General features: G+C 40.0%; 1 protein-coding gene across 3 annotated transcripts in view; it reads left to right on the forward strand.

Moving 5' to 3' along the window:
- The window catches only part of anks1ab (ankyrin repeat and sterile alpha motif domain containing 1Ab), a 119,047-nt gene that overhangs the window by 36,348 nt on the left and 62,235 nt on the right, over positions 1-20,464 (forward strand). For 2 of the 3 annotated variants that reach the window (XM_060919322.1, XM_060919324.1), the window contains exons 3-6: positions 12,116-12,234; positions 14,342-14,440; positions 14,519-14,665; positions 14,893-15,000. In XM_060919322.1, the coding sequence (XP_060775305.1) occupies positions 12,116-12,234; positions 14,342-14,440; positions 14,519-14,665; positions 14,893-15,000 (473 nt within the window). The remainder of the gene's footprint in view (positions 1-12,115; positions 12,235-14,341; positions 14,441-14,518; positions 14,666-14,892; positions 15,001-20,464) is intronic. The other variant, XM_060919323.1, reaches the window with a different exon arrangement.

Raw genomic sequence — 20,464 nt, forward strand, 5'->3', positions numbered from 1 at the left:
AAATGCTGGTGAATGCTCACTGCATTTGAATCAGTTGTCCACAGCAGGTACGTTGATGGGAGAATTGTCCCATGGGAAAAGGAGAGGGTGGTAGCCAAGTACACACTGGAAGGGTGTAAGGGGAGTGGCAGAGTGACACAAAGAGGTCTGGATGTATTTGGCCCATGGTAAGAACTGTACCCAGTCCACCTGATTTCCGGTGCAAAACACTCTGGGGAAACATCCAATCTCTTGGTTGGCCCTTTCCAACTGACCATTTGACTGTGGGTGGTATCCAGATGTTAGGCTCACTGAAACTCCCAGCTTGTCCATGAACTTAGACCAAAGTCCAGTTGTGAACTGTGCACCCCAATCACTGACTATATCTTCAGGGATACCAAAATAATGAAACATATGGGAAAAGATTAGCTCTGCTGTTTCAAATGCTGTGTGGAAGCCGGGTAGAGGGATAAGCCTCAAAGACTTGGAGAAATTGTCAATGATTACCATGATTACTGTATTGCCTTGGGAATGGGAAGATCTGTAATGAAGTCTATAGCTAAGTGGGACCATGGGCGCTGAGGCATGGGAAGTGGCAAGAGTTTGCCTACTGGAAATTGTCTGGGGTACTTCAGTCTATGCACATGCTGAACTTGAGGAGATGAAATTATTTATCTTCTTTACATGGTTCACTTAACTTTCTTGGGTAGAAGAATAAATCAAAATGTCTTCTATGTAAACAATGATGAATTTTCCAAGCATGTCCCTCAATACATTGTTAATTAGGCACTGGAAGACACTTGGCACACAGGATAGCCTGTATGACATTACGCAGTACTCATAGTGACCCGAAGTGGTGCTTGAAGCTGTCTTCCACTCACCACCCTTATGGATACACACCAGATTATAAGCACTGCATAGGTTGAGCTATGTAAATAATTTAGGTGATCTGTGTTGTTTCATAACTGAGGGAGATAAAGGCAAGGGATAGGGATATTTTACTGTGATTTGGTGGAGTCCTCTATAATCAGTGCATGGCCTAAGGCTCCCTCCTCTCTTCTCCATGAAATAGAAATCAGCAGAATCAGGTGACATGGAGGGATGGATGTACCCTTGCTGCAAAGCCTCCTGCACATAATCCTCCATAGCTATCTGCTCAGAAATAGAAAGTGGGTAGATGCAGCAGTGAGGAGGCATGGTGCCAGGAAAGAGCTCAATGGCACAGTCATAAGGTTGGTGAGGGGAGCCCACTGGCTTTACCCTTACTGAACACTTCTATGAATTACCAGTACCACTCTGGAAGGTTGGTAGTGGTGATGACTTCAGGGTTTCCACTGAGATAGAATCAACTGTGAGTTCGGAAACACAGAGACAATGTTGGATGCAAGACATGGACCACGGTAATATTTGTTTGTCCACCCATAAAGTCTATAGGTTATGTTGTTGCAGCCATGGAAGTCCCAAAATGATGGGCTTTCAGTTGGTTCTGTTTGAGAACCAACTGAACACTTCTATGAATTCCCAATAACACTCCAGAATGTTGATAGTGGTGGTGACTTCAGGGTTTCCATTGAGGTAGAAGCAACTGTGAATTTGGGAGCACAGAGACAATGTTGGATGCAAGACATGGACCACTGTGGTATTTTTCTTTCCACCCATGAAATCTATAGGTTATGTTGTTGCAGCCATGGAAACCCCAAAATGATGGGTTGGTTCTTGGTTACTGTGACTAGGAAGGAGATGGTTTCATAGTGCAACACACTGACTTGGAGCATAAAAGGCTTGGTGCTTGACATGATTATGCCACTCCCAATTAGTCCACCATTGATAGTTCTGATCTTTAGGGGCTATTGGAGTGATTGGGTGGGGATTTGCAGTGACATAGTGTCAATGTGAGTAAAATTTCCTGCAGCTCTGGAATCCATCGGGGTGAGAGAACATAAACAGATTATGAGAGCCTTATCTTCATGTCAAGCATGAAAGATTGGTGAGAGAGAAACTTAAACTGACTAACCTCCCTAAGTTTAAGTTAACTGACTTAAGTTAAACTGGGGAAGCCATAGGACTCTTTCATTGCCTAATGGTTAGAGAAGCAGCTTTGGGACCAAAAGGTCACTGGTTCGATTCCCTGGACCAGCAGTTAGGGCTGAATTGCCCTTGAGCAAGGCACCTAACCTCCAACTGCTCCCCAGGCTGCTCTGAGATAAGATCGTCTGCTAAATGCCATTAATGTAATGTAATGACTCATGGGGAGAGGGCTTGAGGTGGTTGAGGCTCTCTGAACCATCACTGACTGAACCTCCCTAATGAGAAGGACAACTTGACATGTGGTGTCCCCACAAGAGAAATATAGGCTCTTTGCACCAGTGATCACATTCAGAGAGACTTAACTTGGTATGCGAAATCTGCATGGACTCTGGGTTCTCTGACACTTGGGGAGTGTGCAGTGACAGTTGACTCCTGAGCAAAATGTTGAGTTGAATGGACACATTGATGAGAGATTCGAGAGTTGCTTGCTCATCCCAACATGCTATTTCAGTGAGAATTTCGGGATTTAGACCTTGGTGAAACACAGCTTTTAAAGCAAGGCAAGGCAAGTTTATTTATATAGCACATTTCATACACAGTGGCAGTTCAATGTGCTTTACAGAAGTAAAAGCAAAACAGTAAACAATAGAGAATAAAATTACATAAAATAAATGGGAAAAATATAATAAGAATTAAACAATAGTAGAAATAAAATAATAAAATGAAGTAGAAGTTCAAATGGGGGAGAAAAAAAAACAGCAGAATAAAATAGAATAAAAGTTAAGTAAAATTTGAAACATGCAGAAACTGTAAAAGTACAGATTATAAAACATGTAAAGAAGACAATATTAATTATTTAACAGAAAGCATCTGAAAACAGCTTGGTCTTTAACCTAGATTTGAAGCTGCCAACAGCAGGAGCATTTTTAATGTCCTCTGGCAGTTGGTTCCATAGCTGCACTGCATAGTAGCTAAAAGCTGCTTCACCATACTTTGTTTTAACAACAGGTTTTAATAGTAAATTTTTCTGTTGCGATCTGGTAGATCTGATTGGGTTAGGCTGCTGCAACATATCAGAGAGGTAATTGGGCCCTGTACCATTTAGAGATTTGTACACCAGCAGCAATGCTTTAAAGTCAATTCTGTAGCTTACTGGAAGCCAGTGAAGGGACCTTAGAATTGGAGTAATGTGCTCTGTTCTTTTTGTTCGTGTGAGAACCCTAGCCGCTGCATTTTGCACCAGCTGAAGTCGTTTGATGGTCTTTTTTGGCAGGCCTGTGAAAAGGCCATTGCAGTAATCTACTAGAGATGAAGGCATGTATCAGTTTTTCCAGATCATTTTTTGACATAAGTCCTCTTAGTTTGGAAATGTTTTTTAGGTGATAGAATGCCGTTTTAGTGATTGCTTTCATGTGACTGTCAAGGTTTAGCTCGCTGTCAATGAAAACACCAAGATTTTTAACCATTTCTTTAGTTTTAATCCCTTTTGTGTCAAGAATACTGGTAATCCTGAGTCTTTCATCTTTTTTCCAAATAGAATTACTTCTGTTTTATCTGAGTTCAGCTGAAGAAAATTTTGTGACATCCAGTTGTTGATTTGATCGATACACTGGTAGAGACATTCAAGGGGGGCATAATCATTAGGTGATAAAGCAAAATAAATTTGGGTGTCATTTGCATAGCAGTGATACAAAATTGAATTGTTATTGATAATTTGCCCAAGTGGGAGCATATAAAGGTTGAAAAGTAATGGTCCAAGAATCGACCCCTGGGGGACACCACAGGTCAAGGACATTGACGTTGAGGAACAATTTCCCATGGTAACAAAGAAGCTTCTATCTTTTAAGTATGAATTTAACCAATTGATAACTTTACCATTCAATCCAACCCAGTGTTCAAGTCGATATAGCAGTATGTTGTGATCAACAGTATCAAAAGCTGCACTGAGGTCCAGTAATACCAGGACCGATGTTTTGCCTGGATCAGTATTAAGACGTATGTCATTTATAACTTTAATCAGCGCTGTTTCAGTGCTATGATTGGCACAAAAACCTGACTGAAAATTATCAAAACGGCTGTTTGATATCAAGAAGGCAGTTAATTGATTGAAGACAATTTTTTCAAGGATTTTCCCGATGAATGGTAAATTTGATATTGGCCTGTAGTTATTTAATACTGAAGGATCCAGATTATTTTTTTTAAGTAGGGGCTTTACAACAACTTTTTTCAGGGACACAGGAACAACGCCAGTCTCTAGGGATGTATTTATAATTTGAAGCACATCTGTAATTATAAGATGAAGAACAGACTTAAAAAAGTTGGTGGGCAGAATGTCCAATTCAGATGTTGAGGAACTGAGATTTTGTACAGTTTTTTCAAAAGTCTCATAATCAATTAAACAAAATTCTGACATTGTGTTGAAGTTATCTATTTGTGTCATTGGTGATTGCAGTTTTTCAATTTTTTGCAGCTGAGATATTATGAGCAATATTCTGCCGTATTTTATCAATTTTACCTTTGAAGAAGGATGCAAACTCATTGCATTTATTAACTGAGAGAAGTTCAGGTGCTAATTGTGGTGGGGGATTAGTTAGCTTCTCTACTGTTGAAAATAGCACACGGGCATTGTTCATATTCCTGTTTATGATATTGGAGAAGAAAGACTGTCTTGCTTTACAAATTTCATAATTATAATTACAAAGCATCTCTTTATGGATTTGATAATGGATGTGAAGTTTAGATTTGCGCCATTTTCTTTCAGTCTTTCTACATTCTCTCTTTAGCAGTTTAACAGCCGGGTACTGCTTCCATGGTGCTTTCTGCTTATCATTGACTCTTTTGATTTTGAATAGAGCAATATCATCCATAATTTGGGTCATATTTAAATTAAAAATTTCCAGTAAATCATCTACAGAGTCTGACATTTTGGTTGAGTTCTGAGAGAGAGCTTGCTCAAAGAGAGCACATGTGTTGTCTTTTATGACTCTCCTACCCATAGTCGTTGAGCTGTTCTGAATGTGAGGAGACATAGAAACATCAGAGCAAACACAAAAATGATCAGATAAGGCCAGGTCAACAACAGTAGTAGAAACAGTAAGACCCTTTGTGATGACGAGGTCAAGGGTATGACCACGAGAGTGGGTCGGCCCCTGTACATGTTGTACTAGGTTGAAGTTGTCAATAAGTGCAAGTAGTTCTTTGGCATAAGTGTTTTCAGTATTATCTACATGCAAGTTAAAATCCCCAGATATAATAAGACAATCAAACTCTAAGCAAATGACTGACAACAGTTCACCAAACTCTTCAAGAAAGACTTTGGCTGAATGTCTCGGAGGCCTATAAATAGTTAATAATAATATGTTAGGAGAGCATGTAACAAGTGCACATAAGTGTTCAAAGGATGTAAAATCATCAAGTGAGGATTGTTTACATTGAAAACAGCCTCAATCCAGCTTCTTCCAGCTGTGAGCATGTGAAATTCGAGAGCATATCTAGCAACTCGTCTTGTTTAATAGTAAGTACAAGGAGACAGCTCTGTGCAGACAAGGCAGTGTGTCTGCTCTCTTCTGCTAGATCCATGAAGATGGTGAAGTAATCTGTCAGGTAAGCAGGTGACAGACGGCTGTAAAAGCATAAGATTGTTTATTCAAAGCACACTGGTAAACAGAATCAAACCATGAAGCAAAAAGCAAAGTCTAAAATCAGGCTGTGGTCAGGTGAGGCACAATCAGAATGTCAGAGGCAAGATCAAAGGCAAAGTCCAAAACACAAAGTCAAACCAGATAGCACTAGGAAAGCTGTAAAGGCTTGGTAAAGTCAGGTACAACAAAGCTGAGTGTTACTTTGCTATGATGGTGTGAACTGTGAGTCCTTTTTGCTGTGAGCTGTGATTGTGAACAGGTGTGTTTAATCAGACTTTGGGAGACTGAATGGTGAGGTATGTGCTGGGTGCTGTAGTCCGTGGTTGCCATGTGTGTAGGCCGCTGTGCACTGTGGGAAATGGAGTCTTGTGTTTACAAGTGTAGGTGTGACACACTGCTCTAGCAGCAGTGATGATTTGGTTTATGTGGATGCTGTTAATTCCCAACTCTAGCAGAAAAGAGCCATATTCTACACTGTACACATTAATGGGAAACCACTGGAACTCAAAGTAGACACAGGGTCCAAGTGTAATGTCATGTTAGCTGACCTATTTGCATAAGTAAGAAAACAAGAAAAACTCCAATCGTCACAGGACACTAAACTCATAGCTTATGAAGATGAGGAAATCCACACTGCTGGTTCAGCCATACTTTCATGCCACTCAGCAGGTCAGGTGCACACATTGCAATTCTACATGGTTGAACAAAGTGTACAACTCTTGCTTAGCTGTCTTCACATGGGGATAATTGCCCTGAACAAAGAAGTTCATCACATAACTGTAAACAAGGAAGAAAATTTCTCCCACCAGATCTTCACATAATATGCTGATACCTGTTTAGCCTATGTTAGGGATATATGATACATAGTCAATGTAAGACCCCGTCCACACGTAGCCGGGTATCTGCTAAATCGAAGATATTTTTCTACGTTTTGGCCTGTCATCCACATGAAAACACATCAAAAATGAATATTTAAAAAAACTCCGGGCAAAGTGAAGATTTTTGAAAACTCCGTGTATGCCTTTTCGTGTAGACAGAGATAACCGGAGTTTTGCGTTTTAGAACGTCACAATCTGCGCCAAAAAAATGACAACAAATCTGCCCTGACGTCAAACGTGCGACCTTTGTTTACTGCAGAAGCCAGATTAAGCATGGACAAAGAGTAATGGATCGGAGTAGTGCCTTGAAAGCGTTAATTATTGTGCAGGTGCTATTTACATGTTTAATTTTAGAAGCCCAACTACTGACAAGATTCCCAATCAACGTTTTCTTGCGTCTTTTGAAGTTTATACTCCAAAATTGTGTTTAGAAGCAATTCTGTCTCCGAGTCTGTCCAGACGAACGAGCTTGGCACCATGTTTTATGTTTAGGCGGAAGTGACGCCAACAGAGGGCTATTCTGATGTGATTAGGGGGTAGGATTTGGGGAAATAATGCCATCTACAGGTTTGGAATGCTTATGAATGTGATTGAAAACGCAGATGTTCGGTTATGTGTGGAAGGGATTTTTTTCGAAGACGAGGTGGTGTGGATAAAACATTTTTATAAACGGGGGGGAATGTTCGGTTTTAAAAATACCCGGCTACGTGTGTACATGGCCTAAGTCTTTACAAAATATAATATTTTTTCCATATGCTACATATTTTTAAGTGATGAATATGTGGCTGCAAATACTTAGATGCCAGTCAGAATATATGGTCTAATAACAATTTTCCACTCAGTCAGATATACTGTGCTGCACTACACATCTGCACTGACTTAAAACTTGCGTACAAGAGGTGAGACTTGATGTGAGTAAAGATTCAAATCATGAAGCAAAAGGCAAAGTCTAAAAACAGGCTGTAGTCAGGTGAGGTACAATAAGAATGTCAGAGGCAAGATCAAAGGGAAAGTCTAAAACACAAAGTCAGTTAAGGACTCTTTCAAGACTTCACAAACGGTTTTCCATGTGTAGTGTTTTCCAGCTCATTTGAAATTACTTAATCTCACTTTGTGTTTTTTGTCTGACTAAACATAATTCTGTAAATTATTTTGCAGGTGTAGTCAGAGAAAAAAAAAGCACTTTATCTAGCTTTGTTAACAGTCTTCTGCCACTTAAAGGAGAAATTGCTTGGGCCACAGAAGCCACAGGCCACATTTGGTCTTGGTGCCAGGCTCTGAACACCCCTGGGTTATGGGAGCTTCTTTCTTTATTTCGGGGCTCTCAATTTGAGTAGTATGGCATGGAGATAAAATAAAAGATGCTGTACATTGGGGACTTTATTAGAAGATATTAATTCACCATGAATCCAAGAAATTGTGGGGTTATGGGTGGCTAGTTAGAGATAACCAAGAATTATGGGATTATGAGATTTTGTTATCATAAACATAAGCATGGTGTGGATCCTTTCACTACCTAATGTGTCTCCGTCTAAGGCATGTATGCTAACAGAACACTATAATGAGATGAGAGAAAGTCATAGAAAAGTAACTACATCATTGTCAAGAAAATTTCTGGCTGTGACTGAATTGAAAAGGGCTGCAAAATATTGCAGTTTTGAGCACTATTCAAGATATACAGGCAGCAAGAATTTGCTTGTTTTAGGTAATGGCATGACTGTGGTGCTCACCTGTACTGATGTGGTAGAGGTGGGAGGTCTCTGTTTACAGTCTGTTCTAAACTGCCCCTTTCCTCCACAGTAGTGGCCTTACTTTCTCCTTTGACACAATTTCTACTCTTATGATAGCTTTGTGTGTCCCACTTTCCTTGCTTTCCACTTCATCTTTCTCATTTGATGGTGAAACAGAGGAGTGTGGATTGTACAGATTGCTAGTTGAATAAATTGGTTGAGTGAGAGCTGATGAACTCTGTAGTGTTTCTGTGAGTCCATGCCAGAAAATGGTTTTCTGTGCACTCTCATTCCATCCACTTCTTGCAGCTAGTTCAATGTTTAAAGCTCAATGAATGCTTTGCGGTAGATTATTTTCCTTGTTGAAGTCTAATTAATTGCTCTCCTGCATCCTTCCCAGATACTTGATGATCTGACAACTCTTTTAATATTGGCTCAAATTGAGGATATGGAAGTTGGAACACAGTGTGTATTTTACAGGTCTGTGGCCCAATCCCTTACCTTTCCAATGAGCAGAGAAAGAATTAGCATGATATTAGCTATATATAGCATAAAGAGAGGAAGAACCTGAAAATGTTGCATAAAAATTCTTTGCATTCACCTGGGGAATCATTGTATTTTTCTGGGCTTCTGGAAAAGAAGTGTTGAAACTGTTTGGTATGAGTTCCCAGTACCTCTCCCTGAGAAACAATTGTGTTCCACAGCTCCCAAACCTCCACTAGGCCCATGGGTAGAGGCATTCTGTAACAATGGAGACTCAAAGGATGAGTATCAATGTACAGAAGTTTTAGTATCCAATTACTATCCAATAAACAGTGTCATTAAATAGACAATGATCAAAATATCAGTCAAGGATGAAAGGCAAATCCAAATAAGCAAGGATGAAAGATTAAAGCAAGGGTCATACATAATACAGCATAGTGGTGTAGTGAACACTGTCGCCTCACAGAAAAAGGTTCTGGGTTTGAGCTCAGCCGCGAATGGGGGCCTTTCTGTGTGGAGTTTGCATGTTCTCCCTGTGTCTGTGTGGGTTTCCTCTGGGTGCTCCGGTTACCCCCCACAGTCCAAAGACATGCAGTTAGGTTAACATGGGGGCAGCCTTGGGCTGAGGTGCTCTTGAGCAAGGCATTTAACCCCCAACTGCTCCCCGAGCGCTGTAGAATGGCTGCCCACTGCTCTGGGTATGTGCGTGTGCTCATTGTTCACGTGTGTGTACATGTGCCTGTGTTCACTGCTTCAGATGGTTTAAATGCAGAGAGGAATTTCACTGTGCTTAAGTGTACGTGTGATAAATGAAGATCTTCTTCTTCTTAATACAGGCAACACAATGTAAATCATTTACAACTTACAATTTAAATTGTGTTGCCTGTATTAAGAAAAAGAAAGCGTCCACTTCCTGTTTATTTCCAGCTTACGAACAGGAAGTGACCTGAAAATAAGCATGGTCAGTAGAGGTCACTGTAGAACTCAGCTCAGGAGAGTGCAACCTAACCTCCCTTACAGGACTTTACCTCAATGGTATTGTTAGTCCCTGACCTAGTGAACTAATATGAGAATGTTTTTGATAGAAACTCCATTGCACTTCTATATGTCACTCTCTATAAGGGTGTCTGCTAATTGCTGTAAATGTACATGACCTCTGCTGGCATGATGGGGGAATTGTCATGAGTCCTTTTCAAAAATTTCAGTGTGTGTGTGTGTGTGTGTGTGTGTGTGTGGGTGGGTGGGTGGGGTGGGGGGTGTTAAGGTTAGGGAAAGGTGTGGGCATAGCATTTATTAATTGCATTAATAGTTATGTCAAAGGAAGGTCCTCACATAGATAATAAGACAAAAGTGTGTGTGTGTGTGAGTGAGAGAGAGAGAGAGAGAGAGAGAGAGAGAGAGATCTGGATGTAGTCTATTTAACTGACATAACATTTAGCATACAACCCCATATTCAGAGGTACAGTGTAATATTCATAGATGTAATTCCCCTTAGTAATGTACCATAGTGTATGGCTTGGTGGCGGTTTAATTTTTCATAGGGACAGTGTACCAACCCTGGAAGCACTTCAGTGTGCACTAGGGCAGAAAAAAAGAACCTCAACATTACTCCTCTTGTTTTTTCTTCATTCTCCAGCTGATCCTGGAATACTGGTTTGTGATTTGTGTTTGTCTATCTCCTGCTCCTGCCTCTGATGATGTCCTTTCTGCACCAGCAAGATCAGAATGCCTGTGTGCAATTTTAATCAGCATGGTGAGTGGAGAGGAGAGAGAGGGGGGCACTGAGAGAGAGAGAGCGAGAGAAGGAGAGAGAGGGGTTGGGAATTGATTGTAGAGAAGGGAGAAATAGTGAGAGAGGGGTGAGCGTGTGAGAAACAGAGAAACAGTAAAGGAAAGGGAGGGGGACAGAACGTGTATATGCTGTGCAGCAGCACACAGCATCAGCCAGCATATGGCAGCCCTGCAGTGCTTGTAGGCAAGACAGTGTCAATGAGAGAGAGAGCCAGGAAGAGAGAAGACAGGGAACAATCACAAAAGAAAGAAAAGAAGAAATAAGGGAGGCACAACTGCAAGAACAGGATTAGGATGAGGGCGCTTCCACAGCAAGGGATTGTTTACTGCAGCCGAGGAAGGACAGAGCTGCCGGTGGGTTTCGGGAGGAGGAGTGTATCATCTGGATGTTTGGCTTTGTGAGAGGTGATTGCAGCTGCCATTGGGACTGTGCGCCACCTGAATTGGGGATGCAGCAAAGCCTGGTCCCAGGAGCAGCACCTTTAGGAACGACAAGCAAGGACAGAGCTCAGGGGAAGAGAAGGAGCCACCTGCAAGGTTTTCTAATGGGGCTATCTGTCTATCATTCAAGCTCACCTGCGTTCTGCTGGATCATGGTTTGCCTCTGCCTGCTTTGATGATGTGCTCTGCTCTGGCATGCTAGACCACCGGTGTGCATGTAAGCCAAAAAGGACCAGTAGCATTTGGATTGCAGTGAAGAGAAAGCAGTCGTCATCAGGAGCTGGCTAATTTGGCAATGCCTGTATATGCAACTCTGAAAGGTTTCTAATCGATTGAGGAATTCTGAATTGAAGGGAAATGTGACATGAATCTCATCTTCAAGATTAGCAGACATGATGCAAATAGTATCCTGTTTCTAGGCAGTTGCCATTGTAGTTCAATTGCAACATTATCTAGTGATTTTTAGAGCACTCAGTGTGATAGATATATAATAGACCTAAAATAGTATATAAGAAAATAATGAATAATGTTTTGGAAAATCAAAAAGTCCTCAGTCACAGAAAGAGGTTTTTTGTTTTACAGACCACCAAATAGGTTTGGTTGAGACTTGCAAACTAAAGGGTTGTGTGATTCTAAGAAAAGAACATATGCATATCAGGGAGTTTGCTGCCTCTTTGTAGCTCACTGTGGGTGTGATGATCTTGCTGCAGCGCAAGGTTCCCTGAGCACATTCTGATCTTCCATTCACAACACTAACCCTCTCCCCTTTAAGGCCAAATAGTTTGAATTGAATAAAAGGGAATGAACTATGTATGCATTGCCCCTCTACATTTCTTCGCTTTAGGATAATGCCAAATTATCTTTCCAAACCAGACTTGCTTCCTTGAAGCCGCTCTTCAAAAAGGACTACCTACAGATCTCTACCTCCTCTGCCCTCCATCCAACAAGGGCTCATTTTCATCTCTGTGTTTTGCGGGCCCCTGTTGTTGGTGGCCCCTTAACCAAGCCTGGATCGTGCCGTGCTGCTGCTGTTGTCCGTGGCTCTTCTGGCCGAAGATGATGTGGCAGTGCCATGTCTCGGCCTCTGAGTGCCGCTGCTACAGGCTGAATGGCTTCTCACTGCTCAAACGCCTCCCTCTTTCAGCAGATGCTGCAGGAAGCCGGGTGCTAGAGCAGTCGGTGGGGGAGTGGCTGGAACACGTGGGCTTTCCTCAGTATGAGAGTAAGCTGCTACTAAATGGATTTGATGACCTGCGCTTCATGGTGAGTCCCTCATGACCATTCCACCAGTTGAATAAATTAATTGAAAAGTCAGTTATGTTAATCTTGGTGAATGTTAGGCGGACTGTAATTCACTGTGCTTCTGAATTTTTCCACAGAATGCAAGAGGTAAATGCCTGTGAAATAGTTCAACAGTTAGACTAAATAAATTAACTAATAATTAAATATTTTAATAGAGGAAGTCAGATAATTATAATGAAAATAATAGGATAATTTGTATACAGTTGTGATCAGAAGTTCACATACAGTGACATGAATGTCATCTTGGATATGAATGTCATGGCAATATTTGGACTTTCAGTAATTTCTTTGAACTATTCTTTTTCTGTGGCAGAATGATTGTACAGCATGCATCTTTCATGAAAAAAAAAACCCACTAGAATTTGGTGCACAAGTTTTAATTTTCTTTGGGTTTTCTGAAATCAACACAGGGTCAAAATTATACATACAGGTCAAAATTTATATACACTCACTTAGATTATTAATTCAGAGGTGCTGAAACTTCCAAAATGTCTCTTATCTTGCCAAGGCTGAGGCCTCTTAACTTCCTGTTAGTGATTATGATTGACTACAGCTGGTAGCTTCTCTGTGCCTTCATAAAAAGGGTTTGTTTACAGCACTCATTGGATTGACCAACACACAGTAAAATGGGAAAGTCCAAGGAGCTCAGTGCAGATCTGAGAAAGAGGATCACAGATGTACACAACTCAGGAATGTCTCTTAGAGCCATTTCTACACAACTGCAAATTCCAAGATCAATTCAAACAATTGTATGCAAGTTATTGTGAGGTGTAGTCACTTTGCCAAGCCACTTTGCTTCAAGAAAACCCAAACTGTCACCCTCAGATGAAAGGAAATTGGTTTGGATGGTCAGGAACAACCTGGGAACCACCATAGCACAGCCCTGCCATGAACTGAAAGCTGATGGATCACTGTCTACAGTTCAGATCACCATGGACTAAGAGGCTGCTATCCAAGAAATAACCCCTTGCTCCAAAATTGACACCTTCAAGCTTAACTAAAGTTTGAAGCTGACCACACGGACAAAGAAAAAGCCTTCTGGAGGATAGCTGTATGGTCAGATGAGACAAAGATTGAATTGTTTGGCCACAATGACCACCATGTACAGAGGGACATTGTACCAGCTGGTGGTGGTGGTAGGATCATCATGCTCTGGGGCTGTTTTGCTGTCAATGGAACTGGTTCATTGCACAAAGTGGATGGAATAATGAAGAAGGAGTACTACCTCAGAATTCTTCAGCATAAACTATCAGAAACTTGAACACGACTTGGGACTTGGGAGTTACAACAGGACAATGAATCCAAACATGCATCAGAGCTGGTTGTGGAGGGTAAAGCAGACTAACATTAAGTTTAAAACAAGTCTTGACTTCAACCCTATTGAAAATATATGTACCGTGCTTATAAGTCGAGTCCATGCCAAGAAAAACAATTTTCATTTAACTCTACCAATTCTACCATGAAGAGTCATGAAATATCTAACCAGAATTCTGCCAGAAGCTTGTTCATTGTAAACAACAAATGTTTGGTCAAGGTGAATCTTGCAAAGAGACATTCTACCCAAACATTAGGTGTGCTGTATGTATATTTTTGACCCTGTATGTATAATTTTGACCCTGTGTTGATTTCAGAAAACCCAAAGAAAATTAAAACTTGTGCACCAAATTCTAGTGGTTTTTTTTGTATTGAAGATGTATGCTGTGCAGTCATTCTGCCACAGTAAAAGATCATTTCAAAGAAATTACTGAAAGCCCAAATGTTGCCATGACATTCATATCCAAGATGGCATTCATGTCACTGTATGTAAACTTCTGACCACAACTGTAAATCTCTGCATGTTGTGTATATACTGTATCTCTTTGGAAAGTACTTACATGAGAATTCCACTTCAGTGAATTGCAGCTTTTATATTCACAAATAGATCAATGTCTACATAAGTTTGAACACACACACACACACACACACACACACACACACACACACTTGCATCTCTTCAAGGCCACTTCAGTGTACGTATTGATTAAATTAATTGAGCTTAACAAATTGATTTTGATTAAAAAATGTGCAGGGCAGTAATGTAATGGAAGATGAAGACCTTAGAGAAATTGGCATCACAGACCCAGGTCATAGGAAGAAAATTCTTCATGCAGCAAAGGGTCTACCAAAGGTACAATTGATAATATTACCTAATGTAATATTTGCTAAATATTTAATGTCATCTTTAAGCTTGTGTTTGTATCACTAGGTGAAAGCTCTGGGTTGTGATGGAAGTACCTCACTGGCCTCTTGGCTGGACAATCTAGGTCTTGGAGAGTATCTCCACAACTTTCTATCCAGTGGCTATCGTACTCTTGAGTGTGTGAAGAATCTGTGGGAGCTGGAGATTGTTAATGTAATAGTACTTCACATTTCCCTCTAACTCAGTTGTACCTTGCATATTATTTTTACTATATACAAAATCATGTGCTTGATGCATTTTCCACTGATATTTGGCCGTCTAGCATGAGTTTTATGAGTACAGATTTGTGAGCTTATGTGATATTTTGTGCATTTGTCTGAATTCGTCTGAATAATACTGTTCATCCAGACCTGTTGCAGTATGTGTCCTGTGTTTTGTAGGTGTTAAAAATTGGCCTGCTTGGCCACAGAAAAAGAATAATCGCTTCCATTGTAGAGCGGCCCTATGAGGAAGCACCTTCAAAGTCCAACCACTTCTCCCAGTTTAAGGTGACTGACATGCTGTATGTTGTGCTTTACATTTTGGACAATGCAAAAAACCTTCCACACTTAGAATGTTCTTTCAACTTCGTGACACAACAAAATACTCTCAGTATTAAGTCCTGAGAAATCCATATGTAATTGTTACCATTCCACTTTTGCTACATATGCTCAGTTAATACCAAAAAATACCTGCACACTTCAGCCAAAATGTCAGGTACAGCTGATACAGTGTCTTGCAAAAGTATTCATCCCCCTTGGTGTTTGTCCTGTTTTGTCGCATTACAAGCTGGAATTAAAATGGATTTTTGGAGGCTAAGCACCATTTGATTTACACAACATGTCTACCACTTTAAAGGTGCAAATTGTTGTTTTATTGTGACACAAACAATAATTAAGATGAAAAAACAGAAATCTGGAGTGTGCATATGCATTCACCCCCCAAAGTCAATACTTTGTAGAGTCACCTTTTGCTGCAGTTACAGCTGCAAGTCTCTTGGGGTATGTCTCTATGAGCTTAACACATCTAGCCACTGGGATTTTTGCCTATTCCTCAAGGCAAAACTGCTCCAACTCCTTCAAGTTAGATGGGTTGTGTTGGTGTACAGCAATCTTCAAGTTATGCCACATATTCTCAACTGGATTGAAGTCTGGGCTTTGATTAGGCCATTACAAGACATTTAAATGTTTCCCTTTAAACCACTCCAGTGTAGCTTTGGCAGTATGGTTTGTGTCATTGTCCTGCTAGAACATGAACCTTCATCCCAGTCTCAAACCTCTGGCTGACTCAAACAGGTTTTCCTCCAAATTTTCCCTGTATTTAGTGCCATCCATCTTTCCTTCAGTCCTGACCAGCTTTCCTGTCCCTGCAGATGAAAAATATCCCACAGCATGATGCTGCCACCACCATGCTTCACTGCAGGAATGGTGTTCTCAGGGTGATGGGTTTGTGCCACACATGGCATTTCCTATGATGGTCAGAAAGATCAATTTTAGTCTCATTTGACCAGAGAATCTTCTTCCATGTGTTTTGGGAGTCTGCCACATGCTGCTGGGCAAACTCCAAATGTGTTTTCTTAAGCAATGACTTTTATCTGGCCACTCTTCCATAAAGCCCCGCTCTGTGGAATGTACAGCTTAAAGTGGCCTATGGACAGATACTCCCAACTCCACTGTGGATCTTTGCAGCTCCTTCAGTGTTATCTTTGGTGTCTTTGTTGCATCTCTGATTAATGCCCTCCTTGCCCAGTCTGTGAGTTTTGGTGGGCAGCCTTCTCTTGTCAGGTTTGTAGTGGTGCCATATTCTTTCCATTTTGCTATAATGGATTTAATGGTGCTCCGTGGGATTTTCAAAGTTTGGAATATTTTTTATAACCCAACCCTGATCCATACTTCTCCATAGCTTTGTCTCCGACCTGTTTGGAGTGCTCCTTGGTTCTCATGTTGCTTGTTTAGTAGTGTTGCAGAGTCAGACCCTATGTCCAAAATTGCTCCCTACTCACTATATAGTGGGGACGCTATTTTGTAGTGCTGTCCAAAACCTTAATGCGGATTATTTACAGCCTATATAGTGCACTCAAAGTATCCCACAATGCATCATGAAAAGTAGTGTACAACCAATGGTCACTAATCAAAGCAATATATCTCATCATGCATTGCGGTCACTCTGAAAGAAATCAAATTAAAAGTCTAAAATTTGATTTAATAAAAGGCAGCGGCAAAGAAGAATGTATTCAGCCTTGATTAAAAAAAATGAAAGATGCAAGTACTTTGTATTGATTAATGTGGGAAATATGCTCCGTATAATACAGTTGTGGTCAGAAGTTTACATACAGTGACATGAATGTCATCTTGGATATGAATGTCATGGCAATATTTGGGCTTTCAGTAATTTCTTTGAACTGTTCGTTTTATGTGGCAGAATGTAGAGCATACATCTTTAATTTAAAAAAAACACTAGAATTTGATGCACAAGTTTTAATTTTCTTGGGGTTTTCTGAAATCAACACAGGGTCAAAATTATACATACAGGGTCAAAAATATACATACAGCACACCTGATATTTGGGTAAAATGTCTCTTCGCAAGATTCACCTTGACCAAACATTTTTGTTTACCATGAACAAGCTTCTGGCAGAATTCTGGTTGGATATTTCATGACTTTTCATGGTAGAATTGGTAAAGTTCAATTAAATTTGTTTTTTTTTCTTGGCATGGACTCGACTTATAAGCATGGTCCATATATTTTCAATAAGGTTGAAGTCAGGACTTGTTTTAAGCTTAATGTTAGTCTGCTTTATCCTCCACAACCAGCTCTGATGCGTGTTTGGGTTCATTGTCCTGTTGTAACTCCCAAGTCCCAAGTTGTGTTCAAGTTACTGATGGTTTATGCTGAAGAATTCTGAGGTAGTACTCCTTCTTCATTATTCCGTCCACTTTGTGCAATGAACCAGTTCCACTGGCAGCAAAACAGCCCCAGAACATGATGATCCTACCACCACCACCAGCTGGTACAATGTCCCTCTGTACATGGTGGTCATTGTGGCCAAACAACTCAATCTTTGTCTCATCTGACCATACAGCTATCCTCCAGAAGGCTTTTTCTTTGTCCGTGTGGTCAGCTTCAAACTTTAGTTAAGCTTGAAGGTGTCAATTTTGGAGCAGGGGGTTATTTCTTGGATAGCAGCCTCTTAGTCCATGGTGATCTGAACTGTAGACAGTGATCAATCAGCTTCCAATTCATGATAGGGCTGTGCCATGGTGGTTCCCAGGTTGTTCCTGACCATCCAAACCAATTTCCTTTCATCTGAGGGCGACAGTTTGGGTTTTCTTGAAGCAAAGTGGCTCGGCAAAGTGACTACACCTCACAATAACTTGCATAGAATTGTTTGAATTGACCTTGGAATTTGCAGTTGTTTATAAATGGCTCTAAGAGACATTCCTGAGTTGTATATATCTGTGATCCTCTTTCTCAGATCTGCACTGAGCTCCTTGGACTTTCCCATTTTACTGTGTTGGTCAATCCAATGAGTGCTGTAAACAAACCCTTTTTTATGAAGGCACAGAGAAACTACAAGCTGTAGTCAATCATAATCATAAACAGGAAGTTAAGAGGCCTCGGTCTTGGCAAGATAAGAGACATTTTGGAAGTTTCAGCACCTCTGAATTAATAATCTAAGTGAGTGTATGTAAATTTTGACCTGTATGTATAATTTTGACCCTGTGCTGATTTCAGAAAACCCAAAGAAAATTAAAACTTGTGCACCAAATTCTAGTGTTTTTTTTCCATGAAAGATGTATGCTGTACAATAATTCTGCCACAGAAAAAGAATAGTTCAAAGAAATTACTGAAAGCCCAAATATTGCCATGACATTCATATCCAAGATGACATTCATGTCACTGTATGTAAACTTCTGACCACAACTGTATGTATTTACCACAAAGATACATGCATGTATTTATTATTTTGAAAACCCACCAGCCAACTGATCTGGCATGTTTTAATTGTGCAACAGGAATGATGTAAATACCAGCGTGATGGACTAATGTCCAAAAGCATTTTTTCATTTTACCAATGAGCTTACTATATAGTCCTCTGTATCATAATTCCCTATATAGGGATTAGGGAGTAGTGAACGAGTGAGCGATTTTGGACACAGAGAGAGTCCTTCCAGAACAGGTTGATTTATACAGACATCATGTGACAGATCATGCAACACTTTGATTGCACACAGGTGGATCTTAATCAACTAATTATATGACTTGTGAAGAGAGTTGGTTGGACCAGCTCTTATTTATGGTTTTCATATGAAAGGGGGTGAATACCTATGCACACTCCAGATTTCTGTTTTTTCATCTTAATTATTTTTTTTGTGTCACAATAAAACAACAATTTGCACCTTTAAAGTTGTAGGCATGCTTTGTAAATCAAATGGTGCTAACCCTCCAAAATTCCATTTTAATTCCAGCTTGTAACTCGACAAAATAGGACAAACACCAAGGGGGATGAATACTTTTGCAAGACACTGTATATACAATGGACATAAGTCTACACACCCCTGTTAAAATATCAGGTTTTTGTATTATAAACCAAGATAAATCATGTCAGCTCTTTTCCCACCTTTAATGTGATATAGCAACAACAACAAAAATCATAATAATGAGCCAAAGCACAATTCCAAATCAGTAAAGGAATGTCTTCAAATGATGATCAATGTTTTGGCCCAGTCAGAGCCCAGATCTAAATCCCATCAGAAACCTGTGGAATCAGTTGAAGAGGGCTGTCCACAGGAGATCCCCTTGCAATTTGATAGCTCTAGAACATTTTTGCAGGGAAGAATAGAATAGAATAAAATGGCCAAATGACAATATGCTATGTTGGTCGACTCTTTGCCAGAAAGACTAGGTGCTGTATTACAATCATACGGTGCTTTTACAAAGTATTTGTTATGGGGACTGCACATTTATCCAATTAGGTTATTGTAATTCTTTTTCTTTTTCCCCTCTGAAGCATTTCTTGTTGTGAAAATATACAGTACCAGTCAAAAGTTTGCACACATCATGTAATTCAATGTTTTGTTTTGTTTTTAAATGAATTAATTAAAAGACACTTAATGTCTTAAAGTAATGATGGATGTCATTTCTCTTTACTAAGTTGAGCGGTTCTTGACATAATATGGATTACTACAGTTGTGGAATAGGGCTATTTACGGTATTTTTATTATTTACTATTTACTGTTTGATCTCAAACGCCTTAAGGAAAGAAATTGCACTAATTAACTTTTGACGAGACACACCTGTTAATTGAAAAGCATTCCAGGTGACAACTCATGAAGCTAGTTAAGATAATGCCAATAGTGTGCAAAGCGTCAACAAGGTAAACGGTGGCTACTTTGAAGAATCTATAATATGGATCATATTTTGTTTTTGTTTTTTTTTAACACTTTTTTGTTTACCACATAATTACAAAGATGTTCCATACCAAAGTTTTGATGTCTTCAGTATTGTTTTACAATGTAGAAAATAGTCACAATAACCTATGAAAACGTAATATAGATATTTAGGCACTGCCTAAAAGTGGAGTTCCTGATAAGTGTATGAGCAAAAATTTTGCAAGTGTATAAAATCAACCTGAATAGAATAATAATATTATAGCATATGAACCATCAAATTGTGTAGTGTCATGTATTTCACATCAATAAATTGCAGCATTGTCTTGTGACAGTGAGACCAGTAATGAGATACACATTGCAATTACGAATACATATTTATTCCTTTCTTTGGCACTGCATGCCATGCACCAGAAATAATACCATGACATTTATTATGGGGTGACTGCTGGGTGCCTGGTGGATAGCAGTGAACTAGTGCTTTCACTTTACATAATTACTATATAGTTATGTTTGAATATCAAACAGTTGTCTGGTTGCATCCTTCACATCCACATGCATTGGAGCTCAGAGCGTGCAGCCAC

The sequence above is a fragment of the Neoarius graeffei genome, chromosome 4 (genome assembly GCF_027579695.1).
Source record: "Neoarius graeffei isolate fNeoGra1 chromosome 4, fNeoGra1.pri, whole genome shotgun sequence".
NCBI lineage: Eukaryota > Metazoa > Chordata > Actinopteri > Siluriformes > Ariidae > Neoarius > Neoarius graeffei.